Raw genomic sequence first — 19,562 nt, 5'->3', positions numbered from 1 at the left:
TACATTGTAGAATAATAGTGAAGACATCAAAACTATGAAATAACACATATGGAATCATGTAGTAACCAAAAAAGTGTTAAACAAATCAAAATATATTTTATATTTGAGATTCTTCAAAGTAGCCACCCCTTGTCTTTGATGACAGCTTTGCACACTCTTGGCATTCTCTCAACCAGCTTCATGAGGTAGTCACCTGGAATGCATTTCAATTAACAAGTGTGCCTTGTTAAAAGTTAATTTGTGAAATTTATTTCCTTCTTAATGCGTTTAAGCCAATCAGTTGTGTTGTGACAAGGTAGGGGTGGTATACAGAAAATAGCCCTATTTGGTATAAGTCCATATTATGGCAAGAACAGCTCAAATAAGCAAAGAGAAATGACAGTCCATCATTACTTTAAGACATAAAAGTCAGTCAATCCGGAAAATTTCAAGAACTTTGAACGTTTCTTCAAGTGCAGTCGCAAAAACCATCAAGCGCTATGATGAAACTGGCTCGCATGAGGACTGCCACAGGAAAGGAAGACCCAGAGTTACCTCTGCTGCAGAGAATACGTTCATTAGAGTTAACTGCACCTCAGATTTCAGCCCAAATAAATGCTTCACAGTGTTCAAGTAACAGACACATCTCAACATCAACTGTTCAGAGGAGACTGCATGAATCAGGCCTTCCTGGTTGAATTGCTGCAAAGAAACCACTACTAATGGACACCAATAAGAAGAAGAGACTTGCTTGGGCCAAGAAACATGAGCAATGGACATTAGACCGGTTCCAACCGCTGTGTCTTTGTGAGACGCAAAGTAGGTGAACAGATGATCTCCAGATGTGTGGTTCCCACCGTGAAGCTTGGAGGAGGAGGTGTGATGGTGTGGGGGAGCTTTGCTGGTGACACTGTCTGTGATTTATTTAGAATTCAAGGCACACTTAACCAGCATGGCTACCACAGCATTCTGCAGCGATACGCCATCCCATCTGGTTTGCGCTTAGTGGGACTATCATTTGTTTTTCAACAGGACAATGACCCAACACACCTCCAGGCTGTGTAAGGGCTATTTGACAAGAAGGAGAGTCATGGAGTGCTGCATCAGATGACCTGGCCTCCACAATCACCCGACCTCAAACCAATTGAGATGGTTTGGGATGAGTTGGACCGCAAAGTGAAGGAAAAGCAGCCAACAAGTGCTCAGCATATGTAGGAACTCCTTCAAGACAGTTGGAAAAGCATTCCTCATGAAGCTGGTTGAGAGAATGCAAAAAGTGTTTAACTCTTTTTTGGTTGCTACATGATTCTGTGTGTTATTTCATAGTTTTGATGTCTTCACTATTATTCTACAATGTAGAAAATAGCAAAAATAAAGAAAAACCCTTGAATGAGTAGGTGTGTCCAAACTTTTGACTAGTACTGTATATTTCCACACTATGAGGTTGGAATAATAATGTTAAATTGTGAAAATTATAATAATGCCCTTTTAGTGTAAGAGCTGTTTAAAAATACTGCCTGAAATATCTGACTGTTTTAGTGGGATGGGGTTTTAGTCTTCCATGGTACTATCACTATGCGGTAAATTAGTTAATAGACCAATGAGAAAGAGAATTCCAAACCTCTCTGCCAATGACAGCTAATTTCCACTCAAATCACTTCCAGGCAGTCCTAGCAAAGTTCTTGCTGAAAGAAATTGCTCTTTGCTAAGAAGCTATTTTTGTTTCTTTTTGACCATTTTAATTGACAACAATCACAGTAAAGTACATAATTGTTACCCAGAAATGATTTGATATTGAGATAAAAAAAATGGCTGCATTGGATCTTTAAAGCATTTTAATTGAATGAGTATTTGAGATGACCACAATGCTATCATGACTTCACCTCAATGGCACAAATTTAATCCAAAGGATTAAAGTGCATAGAACTGTCTGGTTACAGTAGTGAACCAATTGAAATTGTGTTTAATTAATTACTTGTTTTATTGTAAACAAATAAATGATTTTCATATAAAAATGTCAGAAATTTAATTTTGTCCTGTGTGGCTCAGTTGGTAGAACATGGCACTTGCAATGCCAGGGTTGTGGGTTCGATTCCCACGTGGGACCAGTACGAAAAACAGTACAAAAATGTATGCACTCACTTCTGTAAATCGCTCTTGATAAGAGCGTCTGCTAAATAACTAAAATGTTAATGTGATACCTTTGTGTTCAGCCAGTCAGTGGTGTTTCAGAGTGGGATGGTTAGCTGGTATTTGATGGGACCTGAGAGAGAAGAGGTGAGTCCCAGTGGGAGTGTTTTGGCCAGCGCTGACAGCTCCAGAGTGACTGCCGACGCTCAGCAGTACAGCACAAGTAGTTAATAGCAACCGCCACTGCTGAAGGTTTCAATTATGTTTAGTCAGGCTATTGAAATACTCCAAGCCCTAGTCACAGCCCATAACTAGGACCCAGAGTATAAATAATGCCTGAAGTTTTTCTTGGTCAGGTCACATGGTTAGAAAATATTCCTGGCCCTATTCATAAGGTACATCTACAGTATGTGTTGTGTTAGTGTAGAGGTCCTCCAGACATTAAATTCACTGTTTGAATCATCATGAAGATAAGTTGTTTAGGCCTTATCGTTTATGGCGCTTTGTTTATGACTATCTTTGTATTTAATCTATCTTTCTAGTTTTTCTATCAAAAATAGCTTTAAAATACTTCTTTGCATAACAGGGACAGGGTGATACAGTATGTGTGAGGATGGGGGAACACATTTAGGAGATGCCAGTTTTAAAAGTTGTGTTTGTTGTTCTACTTGATAAACTAAAACAAACTGACATTGCAACACCAAGACAAAGGTTGTAATCTCTTCTTCCCAGGAGTGGAGGAAGTGTTTGGAAGGCGAGATATTAGGCAACCATCCCACTTGACACAGATAAGTGGAAGCTGGCTTTAACCCTTGGTGTTTCCAATTGTGACGTGAAGCTGAGGCTGAAGTCCAGTCGTGACTGGCCTGTAGAGGCTGTGTGGAATGGACTGCACCTCAGTGGACTGGTTGGCAGCCTGGATAGCCTTGTTTGCTCTCTCTCTCTCTCTCACTCTCTCTCTCTCCGTATAGTGCTATCAAAGTACAATGTGTGTATGACAGTTTATAGTCGCAGAGCGCAGCACACACACACACACACACAGTGGAACAGTAACAGTGAAGGTAAGTGTTCATACTTTACAACATTTCAGTAAGATTAATTGTTCCTGAAGTACCTGTTCTAGACATTGTATGCAGTGGACTGTTCTGCTAAGAACTGCGATGGGGAGAATTACAGATTTCTGTCCATGTATGAAATTGCCAATTACATGTATCTCTTGAATGGGCGTAACAAAATTGTTAGAGAAATTGCATTGCCACTCAGTATGGATGGTCAATTGACTCCACATGTCTGTTCACCTGAAGGATCTTCCAGTTAGAAGATGCAGAGTTTTGGGACATGGACAGTGGCAGTAGCAGCAGCACTGGTGATCAGTCTGATGGGAGTTCACACTAAACACCTGGTAGCTGAAAACACCCATCTCCTGACCTCTGAAGAGCACAAGATGGTCCTCAACCAGGGAATGAAAGGTATGGATGACATTACTGTATTATTGATGTAATGTAATTGCCAACATAATGTAGAGATGGATTCTACAGTAGGACTTATGGCTGTATCTGTAGTTGTCGTGTCGTTTCAGTGGGATTTAATTTGGGCTTCAAATTGTATTGATTGACAAGAGCTTTACTCTTGATGATGTGGAACGTGTAGCCTTATGTGTGTGCTGCTTGAAGTATCATATCTTTGCTGATAGACAAACTAGTTTGTTTTGAATATCTGTTATTCTGGAGGTAGTTCAAATGCCAAAGCGTAGACCGAATGATTTACTGACCCTTCTACACTTCATACTTGACGACGTTGTTTCAATAAACTTCTTACACGTTTCACGTTTCTTACCTGCTGTTGAGAACAATAGTGTATCGTAGTGACACACTTTTGTCAGACTAAACAGCAGAGATACTACGATAGAGCATCAATGTTTGACTACGCTTATCATGGACACGTTGAAATCCCATGTATTTTGAAACTGCCAACAGTCATGAAGATTAGCCCATCGATGATAAGACAGGGAGTGGCAGGTTAATCATCATGGTCCATCATCATTCAATACCTTGAATAGGTGTAAACAATGCTTAGAAAAATAAATCCAGATTATCTGCTTTGATTTACTCAACTTGTCCTCATGTTACTCTTCAACTCTTTGTGCAATCTACGTACTGTGGGTGTTAATTCAGTTTGTTGCTATTTCACCCTGCAGAGTATCCCAGGGACTGTTATGAGATGTTGATGGGTTCAGGGGGTCAGGCCAGAGATGGAGTGTACTTGATTCAGCCAGGTGACTACCCCATCCTGGCCTACTGTGCCATGCAAGAAGGTGGTTGGACTGTAGTGCAGCACATCACAGTTAACAGCAGCGTGGACTTCGACCGCACCTGGGTCGAATACAAGCAGGGTTTTGGGGTCCTGAATGGTGACCACTGGCTGGGGAACGAACACCTCCACCACCTCACCCGAGGGCCTGGACGCTACAAACTGGGGGTCAAACTGGTGGACAAAGATGCCATCGCCAAGATGGGCGAGTATGACCCTTTCATGGTGGAGGACGAGCGGTCCGGGTTCAGGCTGCGTCTGGGTCTGTTCCAGGGCTCTGCCTTAGACGCTCTCACCCAGGACACAGAGAATTACCTGCATGACAACCAGAGGTTTACCACCAAGGACCGAGACAACGACAACTACTTCCAAAACTGTGCTAAGCTGGAGTTCCAGGGTGTGGCGGGAGGGGGCTGGTGGTACGATGCCTGTGCTGGGGCCAACCTCAACCGCAGGAACGTGATCTACTGGCAGAAGGACTGCAACAAGGAGCACCTGTGTAAATACGCCTGGATGATGGTAAAGCCCTCAGACACAGTAAAGGTGGTCCACACTGGGGACTGTAAGAAGGATGAATTGTGAGTCAGTTGTCTGGAGATTAGGTTGATCCATACCATCTGTGGTTATACTAATGTAGTGGTTTTCAAAACATTGTTTACGTAATAGAGACAATAGTTCAACACATTTAATTCAGAAATACGCAGAGACATACGATCACAAAATACTGTAAAGAAAACAGTTCAGTATCAACTGATTTTTCACACATTTTTTTAAGTAATAAAAAAAAAGCAATAGTTATTTTGGGGATTTCATACATTTAAGTCTCCCCCTCTACCTTTCCCCCAAAATTGCAAGTGCAGTTTTCTGTATGTCTAAATGATCACAGATACAAAATATTTTGTGGTCATGATATCATAGCTTATTACACATGTAAAACCACTTTTGCAGTATTTATTTACTCACTCACCTAATATCACTGAATGAATGTGTTGGTTGTTGGCACAAAAAACAAGATGTACTGGATCAAAATTAGATTACATCCAGTAAGTTTACAGTAGATTTTCTTATGACACATTTGATTAAATAACTAGATTTGAAAGTGGTTCTGGCCAATTGAAATTCTGTAAATGTAATGTCTAGCAATGGGTACATGAGAATGATACAGTGCAGCACAGAATGACCAGAACAAAAGCCTGTATCCTGAGTACAGACAGACATTAAACACATTCTAATTAATACATTTACGTCATTTAGCAGACGCTCTTATCCAGAGCGACTTACAGGAGCAATTAGGGTTAAGTGCCTTGCTCAAGGGCACATCGACAGATTTTTCACCTAGTCGGCTTGGGGATTAGAACCAGCGACCTTTCGGTTACTGGCACAACGCTCTTAACCACTAAGCTACCTGCCGCCCCTATTCATGACACAGAACAGTGCATGAATCAAACCCTACGGTCTACCACTCAGTATGGATGTAATTGTTGAAGGCTGTCACTGTACTGAGTGACATATAGTGACCCTGGGCAGATGAAATCACTCCCTGATATGATCCCATTCTTGGGCCTGAACTGAACCCACAATGATTGATTAAAGGCTATTCCTTATCTGACAAGTAATTTATCAGGTGTACACTTAATGAGGAAGTGTCCCATGAACTATTGCATGAAATCACGTGTTTTACACAGTTTATGTGCACATTAAAGCTGCTGAGTCGAGAGTAAGACTAATCATTATAAAATAGAATTTGATACTGAAACCTCAGCATTTACTTTAATCAAATCTCTTCTCCTCTGTTTCTGTGCTGTCTGGCTTCATTTGGACTGAGGGATGAATACATTTGTACTGTATATGTGTTTGTGCTTGTGTGTTGGTGGAAAGATTGGCTGTTGAATGTTTGATTATTAGTATCTGACTAAAGTCAATGGTACATGTGAACAAAGGCTTTGATGATCAGAGTGTACAATTGTTTGTTATCCAGCTCACTCTGAACTCAAGTCAAGAACTGTGATAGCCCTTAAAACGAACACAATGTAGTCTAACACAATACCTATAAAACAGTCAAAACATGTTTTTCTATGAAATAGCTCACTTTTTTGTGCATATTGGGTTATTTTTTATATTTACATTTTCAATTATGTATTGGTGTACAGTATCAGCATTTGGGGCAAGATTATCAAACACTTTTGTATTCCTTGTGAGCAGTGATAAAGGTATTGATTAAAGAACAATACCATGAACAAACTAGAGTCTTGTCTCTAACCTTTGTACTTTTGACACACCCTACTTGTAGACATAATTCAAGTACTAAACATAAATATTTCCACATGTATCGAGTCATATAGTCTTCATGGCTCATGTTAGTTTGCTGCTCACTACAGGGTTTTGCCCGTACCAGTAGAGTTTCTCTTCCACTCTCTTTTTCTTCCACTGACAGAGCAGCAGCATGCGGAAGGTCTTCTGGAAGGTCTTGTTACAGAGGGCATAGCACATTGGGTTGACTGTGCTGTTGACATAGCACAGCCAGTAGCCCAGGTGCCAGAGAGACACAGGGATACAGTCAGAGCAGAAGGTGGAGATGAGCACCATGATGTTGTAGGGTGTCCACGTCAGGATAAAGGCCAGCAGGATAGCACTAAGAGTCTGGGCAGCCTTCCTCTCCTTGATCAACACCATCCTCTTCCTCTTGGTCAGCTGGATCTTCAGAGTGGTGTCTATTGGCTTGGAGGAGGAAGTAGAGGGTGGAGCACTCATGGAGTCGGCTGAGGAGAAAGATGATGGGGCCATGTTGATGTTCCCGTTCTTGCTTTGCTGGGCACCGCTGATAGTGTCTTTGGGAACTGGTTTAAACTTGTAGGACACACACTTCTTGCTCTTCTGGGAGTTGGTCTTGGGTGGCGCGTGGAAGAAGTTGTCCTCCTCATAACTGCTGAGCTGTTCTTTATCACAGCCCGCTGCGCCCGTGCTCTGCCCACACTCCTGGTTCCGGTAGGTGGGCTGGCAGACTCCCGGGGACACGGGCCGCTCCTCGTCCTCTGAGGAGGCGTAGCTGTTGAAGGTGGTCAGCTGGTCACTCTTGGACCACTCGTCGTTGGTGACTGTGGCTGATTTGGCTGCATTGCTCCTGTTGGAGGAGGACCAGGAGGCCTGGGTTCTATCCCGGGAGGCAGAGCTGAGCTGCTTGCAGTTGAAGCAGGATCTAATGATGGTTTTCTGGGGCTTGGTGACACCAGCGTCTGTGGAACTGTTGATGCCCTGGAGTTCAGCGAGGTCCTTGGTGCGACGTTCCGTCTCCTTGTAGATCCGACAGTACAGGATGGTCATGATTGACACTGGGATGTAAAACGCAGCAATGGCTGTCCCAAATGTTATCACTGGCTCCGAGAAGAACTGGATCTGACACTGCCTTTCAGGGACTGTCCTTTTCCCCACAAAATACTGCCAGCACAGTATGGGAGGGGCCCACAGGATGAGGGACACCAGCCAGGCCATGCCTATCATGACCCCAGCCCGTTTGGGGGTGCGCTTGGCTCTGTAGGTCAGGGGTCTGGTGATGGAGAAGTACCGGTCAAAACTGATGACCAGCAGGTTCATCACTGACGCATTACTGGCCACGTAGTCCAAAGCCAACCAGAGGTCACAGGCCACGCTCCCCAGTGCCCAGTATCCCATCAGTATGTAGGAGGTGTAGAGGTTCATAGAGAACACACCTATAATGAGGTCAGCTACAGCCAAACTCAACAGATAGTAGTTGTTGACTGTCTTCAGCTGGCTGTTTACCTTAAACGACAACATCACCAGGACGTTCCCCACTATCGTAATCAGGCTCACGATGGCCGAAACAGTTGCTATTGTTATGACCTCCCATAGACTGTGTGTGACAGGGTGGATGTCTGTTGTATTGCCATTTATGGATGAGTTCTGCATTCCCCCACCTTCCATGTTGTTTCTCTCACGTTGTCCTTATTGTGGTATGAGTGGTATGGCTATGAGAGAGTAATCTGTTGAGTACTCCATCTTGAGTAGGATATCCTAAAAAGAAGAACAAATAAAGTGAGTTAATAAAATAACAAATTCAGTTTACAAGTGATCTCCTCATGCAAAGTCAAACTCCATGTACAGTACATAAAATAAAGGGTAGTGCCACAAATAGCCACTAGATGGCAATAATAATCAACAATCATCCCCATGTGACTAGTAAGTAGGGCACCAATGCTCACACTGGCCAAAGACGGGGTCCATGCACCTTACAAAACAACTTGGTAAGTCGGTTTAAGATCTCAATGTAAATAGCATGTGATAACAGCACCTAAAAAGTATGCATGTTTGTGCTGTGTCATATTAAAGTGTATAATTCTATTTTTGCTGCAAAAAACCTCAGGTAGAGCTGTGTCACACATGAATGCATGTATGAACATGTTAGGGCCATTAGGTCATATCAGCACTCAGGTCTCTTTTGCTCTAGTTCTTGTGTCTTCATCTAGTATGTATGAATAAGTGTCTGTATTGAGGTCTCTCATAGACAGTTTGTTACAGTACAAGGTACATTAGCAGACAAAGAGGCTTAGCAGATGAACACATGGGTCATTGTAGGCAGTCTAGCCAAACAGCTGTGACACCTTTTAAATCCAGGTCATTAAAATAACTAGTCCGTTGCTCATTAATATCAGCAAGCATGTTTCTTGTCTGTATTAAAAGGATAAGTGGCTCTCTGTAACCAGGGTGACGATGAAGTGATTGCTTCTGATTCTGAATGACGAACACTGATATCAGTGCAGCTAAATAAAATGTGGTTAAGCTTTGAACTGATGGAACAATCAACAAACAGACAAAAGATGGCCATGACGTTTCTGTCCCAGAGGTTGTTTGAATTGTCTGGCGAGGCAGTGGTTGTATCAGGTGTTTTCTCTGCCTCCTGGCTGAGTTTACCCAGCAGAAAGAAGAGCAGCATCAAAGTACTTGGGTCACTTAGAGCGCCATATGTACTGGCCAGGATTGATAAAACACAATTAAACCTGGGCCTTTGCAGTTTCTCCACACACCTTTATGAGATGAATCCACCTCAGATCACTATGGGGATGCTGGGTGTGCTAAATCCCAAAGCTTTGGCAGATGTCTTTGTCTCTATTTTTCTATCTGTGTTCCTGGCTTCAGACTCTCCACTCTGCTTCTTAATGACTTGACTGGGAATTGTTTATTTTAATGTCAAATTACAGGTTACCAGAATTGTCCTTTATACACAAACACTCTTTCTCCAATGTGACCTACAGATTCTGATGTGTCATATGTCAAATGGCCTCCATGGTAATTGAACATGCAACCTTGGAACCGATTCTAACCAATTGGGTTAAAATGGAGTCCTAAATCTAGCCCTGGAGACAGGAACTTCAAGTGCTCATTTGAACATTCTGCCCATTTCTTCCTGGCAGGTTATTCAGTGTAATGATCATGGACTCAGGCATATGTCAATGTAATAGCACCCTTAGAGACTGTGGAATGAAATAATGATTAGAGTGATTGCTATCATTTATTCTTCCCTGTGTTTCTCTGTCACATCTGACAGCAATCGTTTATTCCTGTCATTTCATTTTGTTCTTGACAATAATGTAGGAAGGAAAAGAAAACCACAGCTCTAATGATATTGAGATGAAGAAATGATGTTGTTAAGAGAGATGTGAGCAACATGTAGTGTTTCATATTTGATCTACACTGAGTATACCAAACATTAGGAGCACCTTCCTGTTGAGCGTGAAAAACCCAGCAACGTTGCAGGTCTTGACACAAACCGGTGCGCCTGGCACCTACTACCATACCCCGTTCAAAGGCACTTCAATCTTTTGTCTCGCCCATTCACCCTCTGAATGGCACACATACACAATCCGTGTCTCAAATGTCTCCAGGCTTAAAAATCCTTCTTTAACCTGTCTCCTACCGTTCATCTACACTGATTGAAGTGGATTTAACAAGTGACATCAATAATGGATCATAGCTTTCACCTGGTCAGTCTGTGTCATTCTCAGTGTATAGGGTTGACTGTGTCTACTACCATGAAAATAGTAGACACAGTGGTGTCCCATCTAATGGGAGATCAGGATGGTAGCATTTTAAGCATGTGCCATTGCCAACCTGTGCTATGTTTGAAACCTGTGCCTATGTGTTGCCATGAGCCTACAGTGGCTTGTGAAAGTATTCACCCCCCTTGGCATTTTTCCTATTTTGTTGCCTTACAACCTGGAATTAAAATTGATTTTCGGGGGGGTTGTATGTCACGTTCGTTGAATGACGGGTCAGACCAAGGCGCAGCGTGATATTAAACCAAATAAACACCCAACAAAACAATAAACGAAACGAAACGTGAAGTCCAAGGTAGAACACACAACATACCTTACAAGGAACAAGATCCCACAACAAGACAGTGCCAATAGGCTGCCTAAGTATGGTCCCCAATCAGAGACAACGAGCGACAGCTGCCTCTGATTGGGAACCACACCGGCCAACATAGAACTAGACATACTAGATCCTATACATAGAAAAGGCACAACAAGAAATATACACACCCTGACTCAACATATAAGCGTCCCCTGAGTCAGGGCGTGAGAGTACCCCCCCCCAAAGGTGCGGACTCCGACCGCACAACATAAACATAACAGGGTAGGGGCCGGGTGGGCATTCCGCCTCGGAGGCGGATCCGGCTCAGGGCGTGACGACCTCTCACTCTCCGCCTCCCTGTTGCGCCCCTGGTCTGGTCTAGACCTCGGTGCGTTGCTTCCCCTCTCCTTCCTCCCACTATACGCCAGGCCCTGTCTGGACCCTGGTGTGGGAGACCCCGAACCTGGAGAGGGGCTGACGTCATGGTCTGGACTGGAGTCGCTGACCGGAGCTGGACAGGGCACCGGTGGAGCGGACTGCTTTGGCTCCGGAGTGGAGCCGCTGACCGGAGCTGGATCAGGCACCGGTGGAGCGGACTGCTCTGGCTCCGGAGTGGAGCCGCTGACTGGAGCTGGATCAGGCACCGGTAGAGCGGACTGCTTTGCCTCCAGAGTGGAGCCGCTGACCGGAGCTGGATCAGGCACCGGTGGAGCGGACTGCTCTGGCTCCGGAGTGGAGCAGCTGACCGGTGCCGGACCAGGCACCGGTGGAACGGGCACGGGCCGTGCCGGACTGGACAAACGCACCACTGGTCTGGTGCGAGGAGCAGGCACGGGCCGGACCGGACTAGGAACACGCACCACTGCCTTGGTGCGAGGAGCAGGAACAGGCCGGGCCGGACTGGCGACGCGCACCACTGGCTTGGTGCGAGGAGCAGGAACAGGCCGGGCCGGACTGGCGACGCGCACCACTATCTTGGTGCGAGGAGCAGGAACAGGCCGGGACGGACTGGCGACGCGCACCACTGGCTTGGTGCGAGGAGCAGGAACAGGCCGGGCTGGCGACGCGCACCACAGGCTTGGTGCGAGGAGCAGGAACAGGCCGGGCCGGACTGGTGACGCGCACCACAGGCTTGGTGCGAGGGACAGGAACGGGCCGGGCCGTACTGGGAACACGCACCACTGGCTTGGTGCGGGGAGCAGGAACGTGCCGGACCGGACTGGCAACACGCACCACTTGCTTGGTGTGAGGTGCAGGACTGGGTTCCTTTATTAACCCCTGCTCCCTCTGCTGCCTAACCAGCTCCTCTCGCCGTGCCTCTACTTTTTCCTTCTCCCTTTTAGCCTCCTGTAGCGCCTCCCTCTGACCGAATAACTCCTGCTCCCTCTGAGCCAACAGCCCCTTGTAACATGGTGGCCTCCTCTCCTAACCTGCAGATCCGCCCTTTCACGGCCTCCTGCTGCCTCGTCGTCCACACCGTGTGCCCCCCCAAAAACATTTCTAGGGGTTGCCTCTCGGGTCTCCGTCGTCGGCACTGTTGGCGCCGTTTCTCCTCTCCTACCTGGGCATCCTCCTTCATCGCCTTCCAAAAACGGACGGCATCCTCCTCCGTAATTCTCCCCCAACCTCCTGTTGAGTCCCAGGCGTTTGCTCCTTCTCGGCACGCTGCTTGGTCCTTGTTTGGTGGGATCTTCTGTCACGTTCGTTGAATGACGGGTCAGACCAAGGCGCAGCGTGATATGCGTACATGTTTATTAAACCAAATAAACACCCAACAAAACAATAAACGAAACGAAACGTGAAGTCCAAGGTAGAACACACAACATACCTTACAAGGAACAAGATCCCACAACAAGACAGTGCCAATAGGCTGCCTAAGTATGGTCCCCAATCAGAGACAACGAGCGACAGCTGCCTCTGATTGGGAACCAACATAGAACTAGACATACTTGATCCTATACATACAAAAGGCACAACAAGAAATATACACACCCTGACTCAACATATAAGCGACCCCTGAGTCAGGGCGTGACATTGTATCATTTGATTTACAAAACATGCCTACCACTTTGAAGATGCAAAATGTTTTTTCTTGTGAAACAATAAATAAATAAGACAAAAAAACAGAAAACTTGAACATGCATAACTATTCACCCCGCTCCCCCCCTCCACAAAGTCAATACTTAGTAGAGCCACCTTTTGCAGCAATTACAGCTGCAAGTCTCGTGGGGTATGTCTCTATAAGCTTGGCACATCTAGCCACTGGGATTTTTGCCCATTCTTCAAGGCAAAACTGCTCCAGCTCCTTCAAGTTGGATGGGTTCCGCTGGTGTACAATCTTTAAGTCATACCACAGATTCTAAATTGGATTGAGGTCTGGGCTTTGACTAGGCCATTCCAATACATTTAAATGTTTCCCCTTAAACCACTCGAGTGTTGCTTTAGCAGTATGCTTAGGGTCATTGTCCTGCTGGAAGGTGAACCTCCGTCCCAGTCTCAAATCTCTGGAAGACTGAAACAGGTTTCCCTCAAGAATTTCCCTGTATTTAGCGGCATCCATTATTCCTTCAATTCTGACCAGTTTCCCAGTCCCTGCCGATGAAAAACATCCCCACAGCATGATGCTGCCACCACCATGCTTCACTGTGGGGATGGTGTTCTCAGGGTGATGAGAGGTGTTGGGTTTGCGCCAGACATGACGTTTTCCTTGATGGCCAAAAAGCTAAATTTTAGTCTCATCTGACCAGAATACCTTCTTCCATATGTTTGGGGAGTCTCCCACATGCCTTTTGGTGAACATCAAACGTGTTTGCTTATTTTTTTCTTTAAGCAATGGCTTTATTCTGGCCACTCTACGGTAAAGCCCTGCTCTGTGGAGTGTACGGCTTAAAGTGGTCCTATGGACAGATACTCCAATCTCCGCTGTGGAGCTTTGTAGCTCCTTCAGGGTTATCTTTGGTCTCTTTGTTGACTCTCTAATTAATGCCCTCCTTGCCTGGTCCGTGAGTTTTGGTGGGCGGCCCTTTCTTGGCAGGTTTGTTGTGGTGCCATATTCTTTCAATTTTTTAATAATGGATTTAATGGTGCTCTGTGGGATGTTCAAAGTTTCTGATCTTTTTTTATAACCCAACCCTGATCTGTACTTCTCCACAACTTTGTCCCTGACCTGTTTGGAGAGCTCCTTGGTCTTCATGGTGCCACTTGCTTGGTGGTGCCCCTTGCTTAGTGGTGTTGCAGACTCTGGGGCCTTTCAGAAGAGGTGTATATATACTGAGATTATGTGATAGATCATGTGACACTTTGATTGCACAAAGGTGGACTTTGTTTAACTAATTATGTGACTTCTGAGGGTAATTGTTTTCACCAGATCTTATTTAGGGGCTTCATAGCAAAGGGGGTGAATACATATGCACGCACCACTTTTCCGTTATTTATTATTTAGAATTTTTTGAAATAAGTTATTTTTTTAATTTCACTTCACCAATTTGGACAATTTTGTGTATGTCCATTACATGAAATCCAAATAAAAATCAATTTAAATTACAGGTTGTAATGCAACAAAATAGGAAAAGCGCCAAGGGGGATGAATACTTTTGCAAGGCACTGTAAGTATGCAATGTCCCAGGTCATCTAATTGTTAACCCATTGTTGCTGGAGAATATCCAACATGGGTAATGTCCATTTTGTTGAGAGTAGATGAAGGTGGCATCACTGATGCTGAGTTTAGGGCCTTGTTAAATTGATATCCACTGTACACCTTGTCCATGATACTTATGATCAGTGGGATCACTCAGTAATGGAAAGATTCCCATTAGAGTCCCGTGTAGCTCAGTTGGTAGAGCATGGCGTTTGCAACGCCAGGGTTGTGGGTTCGTTTCCCACAGGGGACCAGTATGAAAAAAATATGTAAGTCACTCTGGATAAGAGCGTCTGCTAAAATGAAAGTAGACACCTGCTTAGTTGTTCCCTTCCTCAGAACATCTGCATCATCAGTCTACTGAGAGATCTTTGTGTCATACACCAGATGCTCTTCAAATACATTTTGAGTCCTGCCGTAACAATGGAAGTCATAACAATGGAAACATTGACAGTTCATTACATTTGACGTAGTATGGTATGCGATATCTTGCTGAACTTGCTGTCTCAATTTTAGCTTTGCTGTCTCAGTACAACTATTATGATAGACTACCACATCCTCATTTTCTGATCCTGGATACCTGAATAACTCATCTGTTATCCTTTCAGCCTTGGAAGATGAATCTATACTCTCTGTCAGTTCACCTACCAGTAGTATTTTGACCCTATCGTGAGCTATACTTCTGAGTAACTTCTCCACTCATTGGTATTCTGTTGGCACACCGTGGCAGCCTGAGGTCCACACAAATGACATTCCACTCACCACAGGGAGGCTCAGCGAGCCTTTGGATCGCCCTTCAGCTTATTACTGTGACATTTTATATCACTCACATAATCAACATCACAGCACTGGAAAGCCCAGGTAGCCCTTGGCAGCTGTTTTTTTAATTCTGCACTGTCATTTTAGAATATGAACTAATCTGTCTCCTCCCTCCCTCTCTTTATTTTTCCTTCAATCTATCAGTCTCTCTCTCTCTCCAACCCTCTCATTCGCCATGAACTGCTTGCTCTGGAAGAAACCCACTTTTGATTTGATCATAAGGCAAAATTGCAGAAGTAATCAAGTTCAAAGTAACCTAACTGGCCTCACTTGACAATGATACTTCTGCTTGGCAACTGTCTCCATTTCCCATGCCTGACGAAAGGAATATGTGTGCTTGAGGAGTAAGCCCTTGTCTAGTAGACTGAGGGTCTCCAGTAAAAGCTTGTTCTCCTCTTACAGGAAAAAGGACTGGAGACATAGGCCAGGCCACTCTCTGTCAGTGAGTTCCATGCCAGGAAGTGGATTAATTATGACTACTATGCATGGACACTTGCATGACAAGGCGTTCTCGAGTTCAGTCTCTGACTCACCAATGACCGTCTCTCATGCTTAAATATACACACACGCACTCAGGCAAAAATGCATGCACGTACTGTATACAGGTACACACAAACACACGGCACATGAGGCTCAAAATAGTAGGGCCAAAGAAAAGCGTTGTTCCATTCCACAAATATTGTGTAAGCAATCGAGGAGGAAGAGCAGCTTGAGATGGGCTTGATCAAGGCAAGCACAGACAACTTCCATTTCCCCCTAGTCTCTCGTGGACAGACTACGTAAACATAAATGGTACCGTAGATCTGTCATGATACAACGGGATGCGTGAAATAATGAGGACCATTACTTCCAGTGAAATCATGATTTCACAGGTGTTAGCATCTTTCAAATTTCGGAACAGGAGGAGACATTTGGCCTATAGACTTAACCGTAACTTGCAAAGAGAGAGGGTGGAGCTCTTTGTTCCGGTTCTGATCCTCATTCTATCTCTTCTGCTGACGAGTATGAACCCAGCACTTAATTGAGCATCTGAACAATTATGTGAGACTTTAGTTCTGGGTTAACCAAGATTAACTTCCACCTTAAATGGCGCAAAACATGGGTCTTAATGGTTAGACTAACACCAGCAATTCAAAGCTTTGGGACTTCAGCAACTTGCCAGTTCAATAACCTACACTAAATCACGGCAGTTCACAATGCTCTAGCAAGCACTAAGAATACTATGAATACTGATGATACATAGGCGCGTCGTTTTAAATTATTTTGTTTTAAGCCTTCCCCAAACCATAGCCCTAACCTTAAAAGGGAATGTAAAACATTTTCAGCTTCATATTCATCATCTCGAGCGCCACCCCAACATCAACATACAGTATGTGAAAATTGCGCTTTTCTATGTTTTATAGCAAAAAAAGGATAGAGGAAGATGTGTTTCCATTGACATTATCGGCGTGCATCGAGTGATTCTACCAATTATGAGTAGGCATTGCCTACCAATTGTCTACTAATTGCCTACTAATTGGTTTAGGATGTTATTGGAAACACTTATCTTCCTCTATCTTTTTTACTGCAAAACATAAAAACACGCCATTTTCACATATGTTGGGGTGGTGTTGGAGATGATGAATATGAAGTTAAAAAAAATGGAAATGTCTCTTTAACCACTCTGAATGAATGCCTAAACGGTTAACCTTTGAGCTGATTCTGTTTTAACCCTGTAACGCAGAATTCACCCTGTAACCATGCGGATCAATGCGTCAAAAGTAGACATTCCTCCATGATTCAAAGGGCCAGATTCGCACCCCCATGCCAACTCTGGTATATGTGTGCCAGGGTCACTGGCTGTAACCACTGGACCACACAGGCACTGAAGAACCCAACAATATATTCTACTTATTGTTTGCCTTCAATATATAATAAAACAATTGATAAAAACTAAGACTTTTCCTAATGGAAAATACATCTACTCCCTACAAATATGTCAATTTATTATAATCCACATAAGAATTCACACGAAATGCTCTGTAGCCTGCATGTAGCTTACATAAGGTACAATGTAGGTATGGTGTGCATTGTATACAAACACCGCTTCTAGCTTCCCCCTGGCGACGATTCTAAATGTTTCTTCAGATATTCAAATCCTTCTGCTGCAGGATTATTTTCCTCCTGCGACGAAAGGGGTCAAATTAAGATCTGACATCAGTATGGGGTGGGAGGCAGTCTAGTCTCCTCTCTGAGCTTATGTCAGAGGCGGAAGTGAGATTTGATCTATTTATATTTAGATCCGACTACATATATTTCTACCGTATACAGTATTTGTGTATTTTTTATGGATGAGTTTTAGCTCAACTACAATCACAATAAAACCTGAAAGTGACATGGATTCTAAGGGCTAGATTCAATCCGTAGCGCAAATTGAAATGTAAAGGTAATTTTCGATTGACGTATACAGCAATTACCGTGAATGCAGTCTCTGCCAATGCAAGAACATTGCCTTTAAATTTCAATCATTCTGTAGTGCGGATCTTCTCTTTTTATTTTTGTAATTTTCCTCTATGCCTCTCATTACATTGGTCAGGTGTGCGGTCAGGTGTGTATCAATGAACTGTATCTATGGCAGAGCTCAGAGTAGATCTCAGGCTCATTACCCAAGTCCATTGGCAGTCAGCCATCAGCCTTCCACTGCCATGGCTTTTCTGTCCACTAGTCTCCACACACACCGGCAATGACCACTCCTCAGAGTCACGTTTAACCTTTCCCTGCACTGTAGCGCTGCTCATGTTTGTGTGCTTGGGTAAAGCTAAAAGTGAATGGGGATGAGGGTGTGTTTGTGTGTGTGTGAGTGAGAGAGAGACAGAGGGAGAGACAGAGGGACAGAGTGTGTGCACGCGTGTGTTGTTCTGTGTGCGCTCTGGAGAGTGCCACAAGGCTCTTTGGCACAGTGCATCCTGCATGCCTCTAGTCGGTCCAGTGACCCATGCTTAAGATCCCTGCATACAGTATTTGACATTCTGGAGGAGGACCTATGACAGGCTCCCCCTGAGGCAGGTTGTAGTGTAGTGGGTAGAGGGGGATTATATGAGCAAGGAGACAAATATCAGGTACAGTATTCTTGATTATTAACCTCATGCTTAAGATAAATCAGTCCTCTGAAGTTATCTGCATACTGTAGTGGTACATACAGTGGCTTGCGAAAGTATTCATCCCCCTTGGTATTTTTCTTATTTTGTTGCCTTAAAACCTGGAATGAAAATGGATTTTTTGGGGGTTTGTATCATTTAATTTACACAACATGCCTACCACTTTGAAGATGCAAAATATTTTTTTGTTGTGAAACAAACAAGAAATAAGACAAAAAAAAAACAGAAAACTTGAGTGTGCATAACTATTTACCCCCCCAAAGTCAATACTTTGTAGAGCCACCTTTTGCAGCAATTACAGCTGCAAGTCTCTTGGGGTATGTCTCTATAAGCTTGGCACATCTAGCCACTGGGATTTTTGTCCATTCTTCCAGGCAAAACTGCTCCAGCTCCTTCAAGTTGGATGGGTTCCGCTGGTGTACAGCAATCCTTAAGTCATACCACAGATTCTCAATTGGATTGAGGTCTGGGCTTTGACTAGGCCATTCCAATACATTTAAATGTTTCCCCTTAAACCACTCAAGTGTTGCTTTAGCAGTATGCTTAGGGTCATTGTCCTGCTGGAAGGTGAACCTCCGTCCCAGTCTCAAATCTCTGGAAGACTGAGACAGGTTTTGCTCAAGAATTTCCCTTTATTTAGCGCCATCCATCATTCCTTCAATTCTGACCAGTTTCCCAGTCCCTGCCGATGAAAAACATCCCCACAGCATGATGCTGCCACCACCAAGCTACATTTTAGTCTCATCTGACCAGAGTGCCTTCTTCCATATGTTATGGCTTTTTTCTGGCCACTCTTCCGTAAAGCCCAACTCTGTGGAGTGTATGGCTAAACGTGGTCCTATGGACAGATACTCCAATCTCTGCTGTGGAGCTTTGCAGCTCCTTCAGGGTTATCTTTGGTCTCTTTGTTGCCTCTCTGATTAATGCCCTCCTTGCCTGGTTCGTGAGTTTTGGTGGGCGGCCCTCTCTTGGCAGGTTTGTTGTGGTGCCATATTCTTTCAATTTTTTAATAATGGATTTAATGGTGCTCCGTGGGATGTTCAAAGTTTTTTATAGTTTTTTATAACCCAAACCTGAGCTGTACTTCTACACAACTTTGTCCCTGACCTGTTTGGAGGGCTCCTTGGTCTTCATGGTGCCGCTTGCTTGATGGTGTCCCTTGCTTAATGGTGTTGCAGACTCTG

At 44.2% G+C, this 19,562-nt stretch overlaps 2 protein-coding genes across 2 annotated transcripts; one reads left to right on the top strand and one right to left on the bottom strand.

The window, feature by feature from the left end:
• Nucleotides 1-3,029: 3,029 nt before the first annotated feature.
• Nucleotides 3,030-6,665, top strand: LOC311145385 (fibrinogen-like protein 1-like protein). Its single transcript, XM_084181606.1, has 3 exons — nucleotides 3,030-3,170; nucleotides 3,414-3,578; nucleotides 4,307-6,665. Exons 2-3 carry the CDS (start codon nucleotides 3,431-3,433, stop codon nucleotides 4,999-5,001), a joined length of 843 nt encoding a protein of 280 aa, XP_084037732.1. The 5' UTR covers nucleotides 3,030-3,170; nucleotides 3,414-3,430; the 3' UTR covers nucleotides 5,002-6,665.
• A 106-nt stretch (nucleotides 6,666-6,771) lies between these two features.
• LOC311145742 (muscarinic acetylcholine receptor M5-like) lies at nucleotides 6,772-8,417 on the bottom strand (the record flags this gene model as incomplete). The annotated part of the gene is made up of 1 exon (XM_084182029.1): nucleotides 6,772-8,417. The coding sequence occupies exon 1, from the start codon at nucleotides 8,356-8,358 to the stop codon at nucleotides 6,772-6,774; it is 1,587 nt and encodes a 528-aa protein (XP_084038155.1). The 5' UTR covers nucleotides 8,359-8,417.
• Between the last annotated feature and the right edge of the window lie 11,145 nt (nucleotides 8,418-19,562).

Source organism: Coregonus lavaretus (assembly GCF_964263955.1).
Source record: "Coregonus lavaretus genome assembly, chromosome: 18".
NCBI lineage: Eukaryota > Metazoa > Chordata > Actinopteri > Salmoniformes > Salmonidae > Coregonus > Coregonus lavaretus.
The sequence above is the reverse complement of the archived record's forward strand: the minus strand, read 5'-3'. Positions and strand labels throughout refer to the sequence as shown.